The sequence below is a fragment of the Thamnophis sirtalis genome, unplaced genomic scaffold (assembly GCF_051295495.1).
Source record: "Thamnophis sirtalis isolate CommonGarterSnake01/CBP01778 unplaced genomic scaffold, rThaSir2_p1.2 scaffold_4, whole genome shotgun sequence".
NCBI classification, from domain to species: domain Eukaryota; kingdom Metazoa; phylum Chordata; class Lepidosauria; order Squamata; family Natricidae; genus Thamnophis; species Thamnophis sirtalis.
In genome coordinates, this window is record NW_028261384.1 from 99,684,638 (window position 1) to 99,704,727 (window position 20,090).

Genomic DNA, 20,090 nt, shown 5'->3' on the forward strand with positions numbered 1-20,090 from the left:
GCACTTCATGGAATGGGTGTAGGTTACTCGAGAGACCATCTCTTCCCACTGGGATTGGCTCATACCACTTGTGCCAGCAGAGGAAGTATGTTGCAGGAGCCGAGGTGGCACAGTGGTTAGGGTGCAGTACTGCAGGCCACTTCAACTGACTGTTATCTGCAGTTCAGTGGTTCTAACTTACCGGATCAAGGTTGACTCAGCCTTCCATCCTTCCAAGGTGGGTGAAATGAAGACCCAGACTGCGGGGGCGATATGCTGACTCTGTAAACCGCTTAGAAAGAGCTGAAAGCCCTATGAAGCGGTATATAAGTCTAACTGCTATTGCTATTGCTATTCCAACTGGCGGGGTCCAGGAGAAGGACCTTCCCTGCTTTTGCTTCTGCCCTCTGGAACATCTTGCCCCCTGATGTGAAATTGCCCCCAATCCGACTGCCTTTTTGTAAGGGCCCTAAAGGCACTGCCAATTGGCTTGGAGCCCCAGTGGGGGATCCAAGTGGGGGAACATATATTAGAAGATATTATATAGAACATTTTTGTTCAACTTTTTTGCTTGCCTGGACCAAAATGCATTGAATGATGAGGAATTGTCTTAGGCCACATATAAAACATATAGTATTGTTAATGTATATAAAATTACATAATAATATTACACCTTTACAATCTTGTGGGGCAGCCTTATTAGCTATACAGAACTTCATGTGACCTGTGGACATACCTGCTGTAGAATATCTTGAGAGATTACTCTAGCAAATTACTGAGCCCTGATAGTATCTGTCAAAAAGTTCTTAAAGGCACCCAAATAAGAAATTGCTTGATCTAACAAAAAAAATATGAAATTTGTGAAAAATTCAGTGAAAGATAATCACAGTTAGTAATGTGTTTTACTGTTTTTGTGCATTTGCTTAAATATTTCACAATTAAGCAAAGTAGCATGAAAGCATGTACTGGATATTATTGAATGTTAGCTTTCCAGGCATAATATCCCTGGGCAGTTAAAGTATCTGAGTTTCCATTTATTTCTGTTTGTTGGATCAAATACTCACACATGTGACCCCAGGATTATAATGTGCATGTTGAATAGATTTGTCCTTTGAAATTCAACCCATTTCCATGAATTTTCATCTGTTAATTGTAATGGTAGCTGATGACACTTTCTGTTTTTCTGACTGTCATAGATATGCCCCCTGTATATGTATGTGTACTTTATTTTGTATTAAATAAAATTTAGTAAATAATGTGCAGGATTGTTGGCATGGATAGAAAAAGGCACATGTGGACAAGAAAGGGGGTAGATTAATTTGCTTTGATATATTAATAATATGCAAGAAATTCAATAAAGGAAATGACTGAAATTTTGCTTCAATTATTGTTCCCTATTTAAATTACACTGAATATTCCTCAAAATTCTTTCTTCTTCTTCTTCTGTGGTGCAGCTTTGTTGATGCCCAAGAAGTACTTGAATTTATACCATTGACATTTGGTGGCAAATTGCTGATTTTCAGTAAGAATTTAAGAAGTGAAATAAGCCTCCAGACACTTGAGGAATTAATATGTTTATTTTGAGTTAATATAGTCCCTCAACTTTCCCAAAACAAAAGAGTGAAACATGTTTCATTTGCTTTTGTAATGTTATTGCAGTTCCCAGGGTAGCCCTTGTGAGTCTAAAAGAAAAGAATGTAGACCCAGTCAAACAAAAATTGGCCATTTTGCCCTGCTTGTATCTGCTGTAAGATAACATGAGAGTACGTTTGCTGTGTTAGATGTGTTAAGTAAGATAGTTACATGGCCAACTGCTTATTCTGATATTGCAGCATTTGCAGTCTCAGTTGTATTCTTCTAGTAGGATATATGTAATTATTACTGTATTATAAACGAAAAATACAGTAATATTAATTTTGAGCTTTCCCATTGTATTAAAGGCACTAAGAAAGGTTCAGCTGTTTTCCAAATTATTGTTGACCTTTTGTTTGCAGTATATATAACATTAAAAGTAATAGAGATAAATTTTTCTCTTGTAGGTGAAGCAGGCGACCAATCAGATAGTGATGAATTGTGCTGACATTGATATTATTACAGCTTCATATGCACCAGAAGGAGATGAAGGTAGGATGGGATATAAATGCAGTTTCTGCATTTTTAATCATCAGACATAATATTACTCTGATAATAGTTTTAATTTGTAGAAAGTGTTTTCAGCTACATTTTGAATGCCAACTACATTTTGCTGCATTGTAGATATTGGCGGGGGACTTTAGGGCTGGCCATTATGGCGGGGACTTTAGGGCTGGCCATTATAGGGGAAGGAGGGTTCGCTATATTGCAGAGATCCCTCCTTCCGGCCCTATGAGTCCCACTCCAAGGTCAGATGGCGTGAGCGATCAGGACCCTGGTCTCAGGCTGCTGTCGCTAAATGCCAGGTCTGTTATCCATAAGGCTCCCCTCGTCCGGGACTTGATTGTAGACGAGGGGGCAGACCTGGCATGTATTACTGAAACATGGCTGGGCACGGAGGGAGGAGTCCCCCTCGTAGAGCTGTGCCCAGACGGGTTTCAGGTGCTTCATCAGCCGAGAGCCCAGGGAAGGGGTGGCGGTGTGGCTATTGTAGTCCGGGAGTCTTTAGCTCCTCGTAGGATCCCTGCTCCGGAGCTTGTCGGGTGTGAGTCCCTGCTAGTGAAGTTGGACCTCAAGGGTCAAGCGGGTTTGCTGCTAACGTACCTGCCTCCCAACTGCGTTGCAGCGGCCCTCCCTGCGCTCCTCGAGTCAATAGCCGAGCTAGCAATTGAGTTCCCTAGACTAATGGTCCTGGGGGACTTCAATTTGCCTTCGCTCGGTGAACACTCTGATGGAGCGCAGGAGTTCATGGCCTCCATGACAGCCATGGGCCTGACCCAGGTAATTCGAGGCCCTACCCACTTGGCAGGACATACACTCGACCTCGTATTCCTCTCGGAGCAGTGGAGTTATGATCTTGGTCTGAGGGGAAATGAGATCATTCCCCTGTCGTGGTCAGACCACTACCTACTGAGGCTAGACTTCCGGAGGCCAAACCCCCACCGTAGGGAGGAGGAACCGACCAGGTGGTTCCGCCCCAGGCGACTGATGGACCCTGTTAGGTTCCAGACGGAGCTTGGGGTCATTCCAGATGCTCTCGCCCACAGTTCGGCGGAGACTATTGCTGCGGCCTGGCACTCGGCGGCATCAGAGTCTCTAGACCGAATTGCGCCACTACGGCCCCTCCGGGTCAGCGGCTCGCGGAGACCCCCTTGGTTCACCGAGGAGCTCCGCGAGATAAAGCGCCGGAGGAGACGCCTAGAGCACCGGTGGAGATCCGACAGGTCCGTATCGAACCGAGCACTGTTGACAGCTTGCACCAAGGAGTATATTTGGGCATTGAGAACCGCCAAAAGATCACACATTGCCTCCTTGGTAGCGTCCGCCGAGTCTCGCCCAGCCGCCCTGTTCAGGATAACCCGCTCCCTCCTAAATAGGAGGGAGACGGGGAACCCCCTGCAGGGTAAGGCTGAGGAATATAGTCAGTTCTTGGCGGACAAAATTGCTCGGTTTCGATCGGAACTGGACTCCACCCCTGCAGATCCAGCCGGGACACAGGGGAATAACTTGGTAGACCATCTCTGGGTTGAGTTTCAGGATGTTGCCTCCGGGGATGTGGACAAGGCTATGCGAGCTGTGAGTTCCTCCACCTGCATACTGGACCCGTGTCCCTCCTGGCTGACTGCCAACAGCAGAGAGGTGACACGAGGCTGGATCCAGGCGGTTGTTACCGCCTCTCTTCGGGAGGGACACCTCCCCACCGCGCTTAAGGCGGCGGTGGTGAGGCCCCTCCTGAAGAAACCGTCCTTGGATCCAGCAGTTCTTAACAACTATCGTCCAGTCTCCAACCTCCCCTTTCTGGGGAAGGTTGTTGAGAAGGTGGTGGCCTTACAGCTTCAGCGTACCTTGGAGGAAGCTAACTACCTTGACCCCTTCCAGTCTGGCTTCAGGCCCGGTTACAGCACTGAAACCGCTTTGGTCGCATTGACCGATGATCTCTGGAGAGCCAGAGATGGAGGCTATGCGTCCATCCTGGTTCTCCTCGACCTCTCAGCGGCTTTCGATACCATCGACCATGGTATCCTTCTGCGACGACTGCGGGAGGTGGGGGTGGGCGGCACTGTTTTACAGTGGTTCTCCTCCTACCTCTCGGACAGGTCGCAGTCGGTGTTGGTGGGGAGGGAGAGATCGTCCCCGAGGCCCCTAACCTATGGGGTGCCGCAGGGTTCGGTTCTGTCCCCCCTGCTATTTAACATATACATGAAACCGCTGGGCGAGATCATTCGAAGGCACGGGATAAAATACCACCAGTATGCGGACGATACTCAGTTGTATCTGTCCGCCCCGTGCCAACTCAATGAAGCGGTGGACGTGATGAACCGGGGCCTTGAGGCTGTTAAAGACTGGATGAGAGCTAACAAACTGGTACTCAACCCGGAAAAGACCGAGTGGCTGTTGTGTTTTCCTCCCAAAAATTTGGCTAACGTTCCACCAATCAGGCTGGGGGGGCAAAATTTATTCCCCTCGGACAGGGTCCGCAACTTGGGAGTCCTCCTGGATCCACAGCTGAGTTTTGACCACCACTTGTCGGCTGTGACCAGGGGGGCATTTGCCCAGGTTCGCCTGGTGCGCCAGTTGCGGCCCTACCTGAACCGGGAGGCTCTCACAACAGTCACTCGAGCCCTTGTGATCTCTAGGCTGGAATACTGCAATGTGCTCTACATGGGGCTGCCCTTGAAGAGCATCCGGCGACTTCAGCTAGTCCAGAACGCGGCCGCGCGAGTGATCATGGGCGCACCACGGTTCGCCCATATAACACCAATCCTCCGTGAGCTGCGCTGGCTACCTGTTGATCGTCGGGTGCACTTCAAGGTCTTACTTACCACCTATAAAGCGCTCCATGGTAGTGGATCTGACTATTTGAGAGACCGCCTCCTGCCAATTACCTCCCTGCGTCCCATCAGATCGCACAGAGTAGGCCTCCTCCGAATTCCATCCGCCAGTCAGTGCCGACTGGCGACTACGCGGAGGAGAGCCTTCTCAGTTGCTGCTCCGACATTATGGAACAACCTCCCCGTGGAGATCCGTACCCTCACCACAGTCCAGGCCTTCCGCACAGCCCTTAAGAACTGGCTATCCCGTCAGGCCTGGGGATAGGATTACTCTCACCCCGCCCGAATGTTGAGTGAATGTTGTGTTTTTATGATCAATTTCTTTTAATCACGATTTTTTTTCTTTTTAAGTCCTGTCTTGCACTCCCTTTCCTTCACTGTTGTAAGCCGCCCTGAGTCCCCTCAGGGAAAAGGGCGGCATATAAATTTTCAATAAAATCCTAAAAAAAAAAAAAATCCTAAAATTAAAAATAAGACTATATAAACCTTTTAAATATATGATGATGTAATAAGATAAAAATCTATTAATAAAAAGAAAATACAATTTCTTCCATTTTAAGGGATAAGAAGGAATTTACCATTTTTATCCTGTAATTTGTCAGTCCTTCAATCACTCAAGCTTTATTATACCTTGAGCTGTTTGGAACCAGGTCAAGGAAGTGGTAGGTGAGCACTTGTGCACATGCATCCCCACTTGCATGAGCAGTGGGCATATGAGCCTGTTGCACGCACAAATGGAACTGCATATGTGCACTTGCCCGCCACTTGTGCAGAACCCTCCCGTCTACCCTCTGCCGGCCCGCAAAGCCAAAAAGGGAAACTATTATAAGTCATAGACCCACATTATATAAAAGAAAATGCATTATATATTACAAAGTACAAGGTGTCATTTATGTTAAATAAAGGGTATGTGATAGTTCTTTATCTATTTCCTATCAGCAACATATAAATTCTACAGGCTACAAACATACATTTTGCAACAGCAAAGTTATCTTGCGATCTTTATCCATTAAAAAAACCTGCACATAGAATCTTTTGTCCAACCTGGAAATAGCTAGTATTGGTAACTCATTGTGAGTAACCCAGTGAATATGACATTAATGCAGGACGTGATTTAGCACTCCTATCCTTACAAGGGCAAAATATGGGATTTTCAGCATATGGGATTTTGCAGTACTTACCCTCAACCAGTGGTGGGTTTCAAATTTTTTTGGAACCTACTTGGTGGGTCTGGCCTGCTTTGTGAGAGTGGCTTGCCGGCCATGTGACCAGGTGGGAGTGGCCAATATGATGTCAGCTTTCCCAGTCAAGATAGAGGTATAAATTACACAGAAAAGAAAGAGGCATCCATACACCAGAATTTAACTTCAAAGCAGTGGCAACAACTTAAATTCATTAAATAATGTTTGTCAGGGTTATACACTGTTTTTGAATATATAAGAATGTAAAGCCCACAGCATCTACATGGTACTTTTTAAAACAGCGGCACCTTTTTCCTGGATTCATGAAATATCTACTTTAAAGAGTTGTGGGTGGGGTACTATATTTGCAGTCTGGTATTCTCTTCAGTACTTTGTTTGGAACAGAATCCAAAGTACCATGCAGTCCTAGCATTTGTACTAAAGCTAGGCAAGTTATTTTACAGGGCTCTGAGCACTCCTCCAGATGTGATCAATGAAGCAGATGTTCCAAAGTACTCCCACAACTTTCCAATGCTTTGAAATCCCACCAAATGATTTATACAAGCCTATTTCATACTTTCTTCTATATGGCGATCAGGGTGGTTTTGCATATGGCTCACAGATGGTCTATTTTCCAAGTACTTAGAGGGCCAAGAACTGCCTTTCCTAGATTGCACTTTAGCTTCCTTGAATGTTAACACACCTTCAGGCCATTCAAATATAGACTAGCTCTGATCCTGGAACCATATTACATGCTTTATATATTAATATCATATTCAGTGTAATCATTATTGCTAAAAAACAGGCAGCAGTTAGAGTAGTTTGTAACAAAACATGGGCAAGAAACAAGAAGTTGATTCTCCCCACCCCCTATTTTAGCTTATTTCTGTCTTATCTAATATTTTCCTGCAATTCTTCCATAATCCAGACTACTAAAAAGAGTTCTACATAATGATACTTTTAAAATAAGTTTGATGTCCAACAGATTTCCTACTTATTAATATGAACAGGTTCTGGCCTGTTACTTAAAAAATAAATTCATAAATATATCCCCAATAAAAAAGAATAGTATGTTGAAGTACTGAAAAACTCAGCCAAATGGGAAAATCCAAAGAAAAAAATATTGGACTTCCTGCTAAGAAGTAACAATTTATATATAGTATGCACAATTCTTTTAGTTAAATTATTGCTGAACAATTTATAATAGTTGCATCAAAGTATTATTCTAAGATATTTGCCACTACTACCCTACTTCCTAGATGTTCACTATTCTCTCTCCCCCCCCCCCCCCAAGATTTAAGGGCATGTGAAACAGTTTTGATGAAAGTTGCATGATATGAAACCTCTCTCCTTTGAAATAATGTTTGGTTTTAATTCTCCAATGAATCAAAAGGAATGTTTCATGCTTGTTACACAGCATTTGTTTTAGCTTTCCATAGCTCTCCCCAAAACTAACCAAGGAAGATAAAACCATGGAAATCTAATAACTGTTGTGCACAGCTTTGCACTAAATTATCTGTATAGTAAGCCAAAAATAGTTTAAGATTATAATTAGCTCACCTGTTTCCCCCATTAACATGCAAATACATTTTTCTTGTTCAGAGACTGCACGAGAGTTTTCCCAGGCCTTGCAAAATATCACACATCCACATAAAGGGACCAGCAACTCCTCTGTGAAGGAGGGCGGAGTTTGGCTTCTCTCTGCTATTTAAAGGCTGCAGCAGGGAGAATCCCAACTTTTTCCCTCTCCCTCCATTCACAGAGGAACTGTGATTCCCTTTATGCTCCTCTGGCCTCCTCCCTCCAGGGGGGACCCACCTGAAAGGAAAAGGCAGGCTGCTACAGCTTCACTGAGAAGACATTTCTGAGAAGAGAAACTTCTCCGGTCCAGCTGCACCTGAGCTGGTGGAGCGCCCGTGCGATTGGAGCAACCGCATGGCTCACCTGCACTGGCTGTCTCCCTGGTGACAGATGGGCGGTTGCAGGCGCTCCACCAGCTTGGGTGCAGTGGACTGGAGAAGTTTGCGTGGCACTGGCAGGCAGTTCTAGGACACCTGCCCGCCAGTAAGGGACCTCCCTGGACAGTGTTTTTCTGAGCACGGGGAGACAGATGGCACAAACTCCTGCCTGTCTCCCCGTGCTCAGAAAAGTGATTCTGTTTAAGTCCTTTGCTGGCAGGCAGGTTCTAGGACGCCTACCCACCAGTAAGGGACCTCCATGCACAGCGCTTTTCGGAGCACGGGGAGACGGATGGAGCAGGCATTCCAGAACTTCTGGGTCTACCAGTGGAACCTCCTCTCACCGGATCGGTAAATTTCACCATCCGGTTCTCCCGATCCGGTGCGAACCAGCAGAAGCCCACCACTGCCCTCAACCATTACTGATGGTAAAATAAGTAATAGTGCAAAGACTTTTAAAATGTATTGTTATTAAATTGGATATAATGCTTGCTTAAAATAAAATTTGCTGTGCTCCAGTTGAGGCGTATGTGAATTTTGCTATATTCACTTAGTAATTTTATATCAAGAATTGTTGATATAAGATCTATCATTACCTGATGCTGATCATACGTAATTAATAACAATTTTACCATTTAAGGATCAGGTTAAGAATTGATAACCAAATTAACCAAAGTTTTTGTGCATTAGTTGAGCAGCAGTAGACATTTATTAAATAAACAAGTACTATACTTCACAGAGATTACTTTGTTGATTGATTGGGTTTTCTGAAGTTTGGAGGTCCTTTATTATCTAGTTAAATTTTAAGTTTAAGGTATTACGAATTGGAACTGGGATTTCATATATCCAAAATTTTAATTCTTATGAACTATTGCATATATTAGCACTTTCTTTCTTCAGGAAAGCCTGTATCTAACAAATATTTTTAAAATTTCTAGGTTTTGTATTTTTTGTATTTTTGTAAAATACAGTGTTCAAGAATTAACTGGCTTACTAACTAACCAATGATAGTTTTCCTCCATAATTCAGAATTCTTGTTCATGCAGGGGAAAAAGATGAATGTTTATTACTAAGCAGTCTGAAATTGTTATTTTTTGATGCTAGCAGCTTAAATCTTGAAGATGTCTGGGGACTTACAAGTATTGTAGGATATGTTCTTATCACTGGATAAGAACTAACTTCTTTTATTTGTTAACTGAATTTATGATTTTATTACAGGACTGTCAAATGAGAAAATTACTCTTCCAGCTAGGGGAGGCATTTTTTGAGATTTTAATAATTAGTGCTGAAATGCTCAATAATACTTAAATGGAGGCCATTTAAAAATGTAATATCATCTTTTAAACCTAGGAAGAATTTATTATAGACTAGTTTTATTAATTATGGACGTATTAGATTCTAGGGTAATACTTTTAAATGCAGCTTAAAAATAGAATTCTGCAAAAGACATATCCTTCCTCCCCTTTTCTCTTTCTTCATCCAATTTGTTGCCGGTTCTTATCTTATGTGTAAATTAGCACTCCTGTACTACTGTGTAGAAAGGTTCCTTGCAAGATGGTAATGCTGGTTATAAGACACTTGAAAGTGTTGTTATTACTGCCATAGGTCAGTATTGTCAGAAGCATTACTATATGAAATACTATATGTATGCATCAGTATAAGAAGTACTATATGACATAAAATTTAAAGTATAAAATACAAGGTTTAAATATGTGCAAATTAAACAGATCTTGGCCAGAAATTAGCAACATTAATTGTGTTCTGTTGTGTTGCCATGAGGTCCTAAAGTGTACACTGATCAGGGCACAAAAGACAGATTTACATATGTGTTGTTGTCTGCATGTCACCACAACGCAGAGATAACTCCACTTCTTCAGAGTGGCTCTTGCTGCATCTGTGCACAGTCTATTCATTGATTTTCATACTTCTCAACTTTTGTCAGACCCAGGTGCCAGCTCTTCTGTTGGTTCCATCCAGTGTTGTTTCCTTATAGTTTTCCATAGAAACACTCTGCTTTCAAATTTTTCAAAGTCTTCTGTCAACCCCTGCCCTCTCTCTCTCTCTCTCTCTCTCTCTCTCTCTCCACACACACACACACACACACACACACACACACACACACACACACACACACACACACACACACACTTCTCTAGGAACAGCAGGTGGAGCAATGCCAACTAGGTGATAGAACTTATCTAGCAGGGTAGGTTTAAGATGTATGGCAATAATTCTGCTAGCTTCATTCAGAACAACTACTTTCCCAGTATTTGTTGATTTATACTAGACTGGGCAGGTGTATTGGCCTGCCGAGTAGCAAAGAGCTAGAGCTGTTGTCACCTAATGACTCTAGGTTTGCCTCCCCAGGTGGAATTTCCTGAGGATGCTATTTTGTCCAATGACTTTCAGTTTAGTGTTGCTAAAGTGGTTCTTATATGTTCGGGCCCTGTCTAGAGTGACCCCTAAATATTTGTCTTTTCTTCACCACTCACTACATTGGGAGATTTGAAATTTCAGCCTCAGTTCCAAAGCAGTCAATTGCTGCTTGCTTGCTGGTCCTTGCCTCCAACTGATTGGGTGCAGAGACCAGAAGGAGGCAGAAAACTAGGTAGAGATATGTACTCCTCCTACCCCCACCCCTTCATCACACAGTTGATAAGAGTTCTGGGAACAATAGTTGGAAATCATGGCCACAACTTTGTGGATACAATAGAACTAATGGTCCAAAATTTGGACAAATTATTTAAGTTAGCCAATTTAAGATATTTGATTAAAAATTGTTGCCCTGTAATGCACCATTGTGCCCATCTGAAGGTGACAAACAGGAGAGTTTTAGTAGTATATAGATATATGTTACGAGCTCTTTAGAAAGAATAGAAAGGGAATTAATTGACTTGGAAATATCATTTTGATTGATTAATCATGTGCCATCAATTCATTTTTTTTTTACTTTTAGTGACTATGTGGATAGATTTCTCCATGGAAATGTTATTTAAGCATTAAACATGGAAAGCAAACTTATCAAGTCAAAGAATGTATTCATTTTGGTAAAAGCTATATTGTCTGTTTTGCATGGCATCACCCTTCCAGAACCTCCTTCTATAAATTGAAGTTGTAGTTGTTTTTCAGGATTTCACTGTCCTGTTTTGTTGGTTATAATGGTTTTTATTTTACATTGCTTGTTGTTGATATTGGTAGTTACTTTGAGACTTGTTGAATTGAGTGGCATATAAATGGTAGAGAATAATCAAGAGACTGTGAGGGTTTGATGGGGAACAATAGGCTTCAATTAAGCCCTGACAAGATTGAGAGGCTTTGGGTTTTGTAGTCCTCTGGTTCTAATCTAGGACTATATCCTGTTTGGTGCTGACTGAGTTGCACTGCCCCAGACACAATCTGGAGATTTTCCTTGACCCACAATTCTTGCTTGAGGAGCAGATGACATTTGTGGCTAGGAGAACCTTTGGCCAACTTTGTATTGTATGCCAGTTGCACCCATTACTTCTTACTTTTGGTTGGATTATTGCAGTATCCTATACACAAGGCTGGCCTTGAAGAGTATCTGGAAACTTCAGCTGGTGCAAAATGAAATGAGGCAAGCAGTTGTGTGTATTTCTGGTAGAACACACATTACACCTCTGCTAAATGGTACTGAATTATTTGAAGGACTGCCCATCCCATGCAATCTCACAGAATGGGTACGCTATGGATTCCATATGGAGACCACATTTGGCAAGAGGGCTTTTCTGCTGATGCCCATTTTATGGTATCTTCTCCCTAGAGGTGAATATTTCAGGCTTGAGGATCCTAGGAGACAGTGAACTCATGAAATAGCCCATTGCTTATCATTCTTCCCTCTATTAGTTTCTTTTTCTGTTATAGCTCTGTTTTTATCATTTTAATTGATTTAATAATTGTTATACAATAGTGATTGTTATTTATTTATTGTTATTTATTAAATTTAAATGCTACCCATCTCACTATCGAGAATACATCTGAGCAGATTTATTTAGCTTTTACTGGATTGTTTTATGCTTCCCAGAGTCTCTTTCCATTAGATGGATGGCCATATACATTTGACAGACAGAGATATAGAACATCCAGTCAGGAAACCAAAACAATGTGTACCAACATTACTTTTATTTTAAGCTTACAGTAGCAGAATCGTGCAAATCTGAAAACACTCCCTTGTTCTCTTGTCTTCCAAGAGGTTTTCTTTACCCCCTTTTGTGTGATCAGGTCTTGTCTGATCATTCCCTGGCTATGGTCTTTTTCTCAGAGCCTATTACACCCTGGAAATTTTGACAGCAGTACAAAATAAATGGATGTTTCTGCAGTTTAATTTTCCTCTTTAAAGCTAAGTTTTTTATTTAGATGTTAGATTTTCATTGTCTGTAGAGTTATGACCACATTAATATTTATTCTGAAGAATTTTGGTTTATTATTGATGCATTTTTGTATAATGTCTAATTACTTTTATTTGTTCTTCCTGCATTATGGCAGCTAAAGTAACTGAGGTGAAAAGCCAAATGACTTGTTGCTATTTAATAAGACAGAAATTGAAAACTGCTTATAATTTGTGGCTTCAACTAGATCTGCTAACTAGACTTTGTAACTTAGATCTGCTAATTCAGATTTATCCTATTAAGACTGCTTCCTCATTAGATCTTGGTTATGTCAGCAGTTTCAGTTGGGAAAGGGATGACTCAAGAGCATCATAAAGTACCACCAGGATTCTCTGAAATTTGACTTAATGTTACAAGCAACTATGACCAATGAAACTGTTTTCATATACTATGATACTAAGTAAACTTTGCTTAATTGTGTTTTGTTGCAAACAAGTGTATACCCAAATCAGATAAATTAGCTTGAAACAGTGAGCTGTATAAATCAGATTTATGTTTACTTTATTATATGCTTTTGAAAATAAAATATTGTAGCTTATCTAGAAAAACAAGGTATAAACAAAATTAACTGGATCCAGTCCAGTAGCCATGTTTTAGTCCCTGGAAGATCCTGTTGGAAGTAAGTCAGATTAACATTAATTTCAATTAAAGTGAATTATAAATTATTTCTTATGTTTCTACTATTGCATAATACTTTAATCTAGACCTGATGTATATCAGTCTCCATATCAAAGGAAGTGCTTATGACTGTTTAGATCTTATGCTTATGACTATTTATAATCTTTTTTTCCAGAAATCCATGCCACAGGGTTCAACTATCAGAATGAAGATGAGAAAGTGACTCTTTCTTTTCCCAGCATGCTTCAGAAAGGTAAAATTGTGTAAAAGTTAAATGGGGCCCTTCTGAGGTGAAAGCAATATACATTTTGTTGCCAGAGCATAGTTCTCCCCCCCCCTCTTTTCCTTCATTACTTAGGATGTGTTTCAGGAGTTCATTCCATCTCTACAGTTCCAAGATTATTTTATATTTGAAACAAAATTAAACTTATTTTTGTTCAAATTCTTAATATATCTGTCCTCACACAAATTGTAATTCTTGTTTGTTGAAATCCAGTTACCAGGGTTCACCTAACACATTAAACTCTAAACTAAACATACAGTTGGCTTTGTATAAAACAGCAAGTTACAAGCGATCAAGCATAGTTCCACTTTGTTTACTGGAACCATCCTAAACTGAGCATATAATATCCACAATTTAAATCTTATTTGGTAGTCAATAATTATTAGCTAGCAAGTGTAAAATGCAATATTGTAATAATAATGTATTATTATTAAAACAGGCATTAATTTAGTCATTAATGCCTAATGCTGACATTTGTTTGTCACATCTAGAGCAGACATTTTACACTTTTTGAACTCAGAAGCACTCATGAGAATACCTAGCCCAAAATTTTATGACACATCACCATGTGTATGTATTTTTACCATGCTATGTTGTAACGTTTTTTTAAAAAAATCTGTTATCTTAGAATAATGTCCGCATATGCTAAAACTATTTTTATTATTTTCATAGCTAAATTTCTGTTTACACTGGAAAAAAAATTACTCTGTTTCTCTGAAAATAAGACAGGGTCTTATTTTCTTTTGATCTCTGAAATAAACACTTGGCCTTATTTTCAGGGAGGTCTTATTATTTTTGAGGTGCAGGAGGCGGCAAGCGTGGTCACCTGTTGGCTGCTGTTGTGTTGCAATATTTTCAGGGAGGGCTGATTTTAGCACATGCGCTCAAAAGTTCATTTGGGCTTATTATCCAGGGAGGTCTTATTTTCAGGGAAACATGGTAGTAGTAACAATTGAAATTCAGTGTATCTATATAAAATGTTATAGAATTTTTGACATCTCTATATTTCAATACAGAATTTTCAAAGGATTAGTATTAATTACTAATAGGTATTTATTTAATAAAGGCTAGAATGTTTTAGTCATTCATTACCATTTGGGGAATGCAGTCTAAGAAAGAAACTTATAACAGATAATAAGATAGCTTATACAAACTGCTTCATAATTTAGTATGGAGTCTATTTCTTAGAAATCTCTAAAATTATAAGCAAAGGTAAATGAGAAAATGAGGTAAAACCTTAATGGGAAGAAACAAAAAGATAATTAAAAAATAATCAGGCCTGTCACGTCACTTGTTTGCACACATGAATCTATAATTGAGGATGAAAAAAAGAAAGAGTGAAGACAGTATGTTCCTCTCTAGGAATTATTACCCAGAGTTGAATTAAGTTGAGACTTCATTCCAGCATCAGTCAAGATAAACAGCTAGAGCAGAGAAGAACAATTTATAGTTCTTTGCCAGCATATCTTTTCCTCCTGAAAATACTAGTAAATTTCAACAGTATTTATAAAAGAAGTGTAGTTTTCCATCATCTTGTTGAAAAAGCATGAAAGCTATAGCAATAATAATAATAGTTAATAGTTAATTGTTATAAACAGAAAAACAATAAAAACAAGGTATGCACAACCACATTCCATGTACCTCCCCAAAATAGAACTTTATAAGTTCCTTAAATCAAGGTCTGTGTGAGCAACCAAATTTTTAAGAATTCCTGAATATCACTGAAGTGGGAATTACATGGATATCTGAAGGGATATCATTCCAGAAGGCAGTTATCATGACAGAGAAGACATGCTGCTTGGATTCTGATAAGTAGCATTGCTTGATTAAAGGGACATGAATTACATCAATTCTCCCGTGCGCTGCTTGGAGAATCTAAGCATGGGTTAAATTTAGTCTATCTGCCCTAGGACTGAGTAGATTTTTCTTTAACCATGCCTCTTGTGCCTCATTGAGGTCAGTTTAAAAACTCAGCCATCCCAGTCAGGACTAATTTTGAGGAACTCCTTAGTTCTGTGCAGATAGATTGGGACTCTCCAAACAGATCACAGTAGATTACCTTTTTTATTTTTGTATAGATTGTTTAATATAGGTTAGAATAGAGAGGAAAGAATAAAAAGTTTCTGTTTGTCTTTTAAATTGCTGAGATGGCTGTCGGGGCTCCGAACAGTGGCTGGTCACACGCAGCGGTAAGGAGTGGTGGAGGTGCTTGTCCAGCGGCTGCTGGCGAGTACAGGGGAGCTAAGAGGCTTCCTGACCATTCCCCAGCTGTCCGATCCCTCCTTGAGGCTCCGGGGGCTCGTTTGAAGCTCTGGTTGATCACGGCGGCTCTCCCTTTCTCCCGATGAGCGTGGTGGCCATTTTGGAGGTGCTTTTTTGCACGCTTTTTGCCGGCTAGAAACTGAAGTCCTGACTGACTTCGGAGAGCATCAGAAGGTGGTGGTGGCCATTTTATAATTCATTTCGTGCCTTATCGTCATCAGAAAGCCTCGGGGGGCCTCTGAACTATTGCGCTCAATCTCCTCAGTTGCAGATCGCCGTTGGGGAGCGCTTGGCCTTGTCCGGGGTGCTGGCAAGATCTGCTCCCTCCACCAAGCTCCAGAGACACCGGGAGGGTGGCATTAGAGATTTTGACCACCGGGTCATATTCCAGCTCAAAGTGCTGATATGCAGGGGCTGTGGAGTCAGCTGGCTCGTGCCTAGTGCCATCCTACTGCTTCAGCCTTGCCTCAGTACCAACAGCGACTGACAGCTTTGCAGCTTCTTCAAAGGACATCATGGCAGATGGAGTTTTGGAGGCACAAGGGGACCTGCCAGAACCCTCTTCGAAGCTCAGTAGGCCAGATCCTCCACCAAAAGGGGAGAAGGGACGGAAGGGCACCACAGGGAAGGATTCCTATGGTTCCTCGGCGCAAAAGCTCCAGGCCAGGAGGCACAAGGCCTTAGAAAAAACATTTGAAAGGGCCCAGAGGCAAGCTGTCATTGACATCTCCCTCTCCTGACAGGACGGGGAAGCGGACCCTTTTCCACCTCAGGTGGGTTGGTCTCCATCCTTGGTTGGGGAGGGGGTCTCACTCCTGATGCTTCCTTGGGATACCCGGACACCCCTAGCTCTTCCATGAGGGAGGAATTGGAATCCTTCCAGTGCATCTTCCCCAGGAGGAGGACACAGGTTCTGTTAGGGGCAGCTTGCCTCATCTAGAGCTAGGCCCGCAGAGGTCAAAGGCCTGCCCTAGTCTGCGGAGATGAAGGAGGTTATTGCCCAAGCCACTCCCAGGGCATTGCCGAGGGAATTCGTCAGAAGGATGCCCGAAACCGGTAGATCCTCTAGGCCTTGTCCACCTACAGTTCACATCAGGGACCGTGCCCCTAGCTTCTCCTGGTACCTCTGTTGGCACGGAGGAATCTGTTTGGGGGGAGGAGGCTGCAGAGGATTTTGAATTATCGGAGGATAAAGACCTTCCCCCCGATAAGCCTGCCTTCACTGGGCTCTTCAAGCCTTCCTTGTATAAAGCCATTTTACACAAGGCCAGAGCCTCCACTGAGTTGGGTTCCATCCCTAAGGGTATGGTCGTACCTTCCACCTCTTAGGATCCCAAAGAGGGCCTCTTTAAGAAGAATGCCCCTGCTCAGGAGCTGATCCCGGTCCCTGACTTATTAATGGATGTAGTTCAGCGCCAATGGGCGCAGCCCGGTACACTGGCCAATCCCAGTGGCGGAGATAAAAACTTGTACTCTGTAGAAGCTAAGATGGAAGACATCTTGAAATTGCCAGAGGTGGATGCCCCGGTGGTCTCATTGACTTCCAATTTGGCCCTGCCGGCAGACTTCCTGGACGGTCTCAAGGCAGAGGACAAAAGGGCAGAAAAGGCCTGTCATAAAATGCATCAGGCAGCTGTTTGGGCCATCAGGGCATCCACATCGGCGTCCTTCTTTACGTGGGCATCCTGTTCTGGCTGCACCAGTTGAGATTCAAACCTCCCTCAGAGGGGTCTCGGTGGCGCCATGATCTCAATAAGATCATAACTGCGGTGGAATATTCTGCAGATGCTTCTTGGAACACAGCGAAGTTTGCCTCCCAAGCGCTGGCTTCCAATGTGACTTCACATCACCTGCTGTGGCTTCGCAGTGGATATGAAGGCCAAATGGAAGATGGCCTCAGCTCCCTTCAAAGGAGGACAGCTTTTTGGAGATTCTCTAGACAAGCTATTGATTGAGACGAAGGACAAGCAAAAGGTCCTTCCGTCCACACATAAAAAGAATGAGCATAAAAGATCCAACTCCTTCAGAAAGCAAACATTTCATGCCCAAGACACCGCATAGGCATCTTCTTCCTTTTCCTACCAGAGACCTTATCCAAAGCCAGGTGACAGGGCCCAAGACAGGAATTCCTTTGGGTCCAGGGGTAGATAGCAACAACACTCCTTTCGGAAACCCTTTTGGGGCGGTTCCAACAACCGCCAATTTAGACGCAGCAAATGACCATCAACGCGTCCCTCCCATAGGCGGCTGGCTACAACATTATTCCAACCAATGGGAGGAAATCACCATGGACACATGGGTCTCAATATGATCAGGAGGGGTCTGGTCCTGGAATTTCTGTCATTTCCTCCGCAGACATTCAGCTGCTGCCCACTCCCCAGAAACCCCCTGAAACGGTCACTAATGCAGGCAAAGATTCATCACTTTCGCTAATAAGGGCCATAGAACCCGAACCAACGGACCAGGAAAATAAGGGATTCTATTCCATTCTTTTCCTGGTCTCCCAAGAGTTCAGGGGGATGGAGCGCCATCTTGGACCTGAAGCAGCTAAATCAGCATCAGGCCTACAAGTACTTCAAGATGCAGTCACTCCAGTCCATCCTGGACTGCATAAGGCAGGGGGACCTGCTCACTTCCATAGACTTAAAAGAAGCTTACCCATCCACGTGCCCATCCATATGTTGCACATATTCTTGAGGTTCCATTACGACGGGTGGTATTACCACTAGAGGGTGCTTCCCTTCGGCCTCTCATCCGCATCCAGGACCTTCGCAAAGCTTCTGGCATCCGTGGCAGCTCACCTCTGCATCTGTCCAATATGTCTGGAATGTTACTTGGACGACATTATCACCCAGTTGCCAAGCTTCAACCAGGCCCTGCGAGATGTGCAAGTCATCATATGCACTCTGCAACAACACAAATTCTCCGTATACCAGAAGAAAAGTCATCTCGTGTCGACCACCTCAGAGTCCTGCACCTCAGCACCATCATAGACACAGTATCTTGCCAGGTGTTTCTCTCTCAAGACCGTCTGCGCAACCTCAGGAGCAGAATCCGTCAGTGCCAGAGTGCCAAGTCAGTTCCGATTGTCAAACTCTTGCAGCTTCTTGGCATCATGATTTCTTGCCTGAAGATAGTTCTCTGGGTGCGCCTTCATGCTGGGGAACTACAGTGGTTTCTTCTACCTCTGCAGAGATCGAGAAACAGCAATTCTCCCAGATGAGTTCAGCTTCCCCAAAAGGTGCTCCGCTCGCTCAGGTGGTGGCAGTCCAGGGTGGTCAAGAGAGGGTGCCTGTTCAAGGAGACCGAGAGGATCGTTATCACCTCAGACGCCAGCCTCTACAGCTGGGGGACGCATTGCCAAGCTCAACTGACACAGGGCAGATGGTCGCAGAGGGAGGCAGCTCACAACATCAATTGGCTGGAGCTGAGAGCAACCAGACTCTCCCTACGACGCTTTCAAGCACAGATAGTGGGTTGACATGTTCTGTTGCTCACAGACAGCATAGCAATAAAGGCCCATATAAACTGGCAGGGTGGCACCCACTCCACAGCGCTCATGACAGAGGCATAGTCTATAGGAAGGTGGGCAGAACGCCATCTAGCATCCATCATAGTGGATCACATATCCAGGACAAGCAACATGAGAGCAGACTGGCTGAGCCGAAAGACAATCAACAACTCCGAGTGGCGCTTACACCCGGCTCTGTTCCAGCAGATAACTCAGAGGTTAGGTCAACCGCAGGTTGATCTATTTGCCACTCAAGTCAACACGTACCTATCACGGTTCTATTCACGTTACCACTTGTCCCAGGCGTTCTATTCAGAACGGCTATATGGGCATCCCCCACACCGTTCACCAGAAATTACAAAATTGACTCTTTTGCTTCAGCCTCAGCCTCCTTTGGAAGAGATGTATTGCAGAGAGTAGCCTCAACTACAGACAATCTGGACAATAACTCTTTCCTCCTTGGGACAAAATAGCTTGGGTATGTCCCATGCTTGGACTCTTCATGCAGCGTACAGGAGAATGACCTGTTGGCTTACCTGAATGGTTATTCTCTGGGCGCTGCGGGAGAGTCCAACTCCGCTCAGGGTTTATCAGAGTGTCCAGGCTACATCATGTTCGAGAGTATCAGGAATACGTCCTGCATTGGATAATACCTTCATTTTTAAACTGACCTCAATGAGGCACAGTAGGCATGGTTAAAGAAAAATCTACTCAGTCCTAGGGCAGATAGACTGAATTTAACCCATGCTTGGACTCTCCTGCAGCACCCAGAGGACGACCATTCAGGTAAGCCAACAGACATTTTCCCTGAACTAATTAGGTAGTCAGAAACCATGGGAAGTAGGCCGTCCCTCAATCTGATACTATGGCATAAAAAACTTTACAACTGATAACCAGTACCTTACATTATACCTGGAACTTCACCAGT

General features: G+C 43.0%; 1 protein-coding gene across 2 annotated transcripts in view; it reads left to right on the top strand.

Moving 5' to 3' along the window:
• NPEPPS (aminopeptidase puromycin sensitive) overlaps positions 1-20,090 on the top strand; it is a 115,673-nt gene that overhangs the window by 23,668 nt on the left and 71,915 nt on the right. For both annotated transcript variants that reach the window (XM_014064280.2, XM_014064281.2), the window contains exons 2-3: positions 2,019-2,103; positions 13,282-13,359. In XM_014064280.2, coding sequence (XP_013919755.2) covers positions 2,019-2,103; positions 13,282-13,359 — 163 coding nt within the window. The remainder of the gene's footprint in view (positions 1-2,018; positions 2,104-13,281; positions 13,360-20,090) is intronic.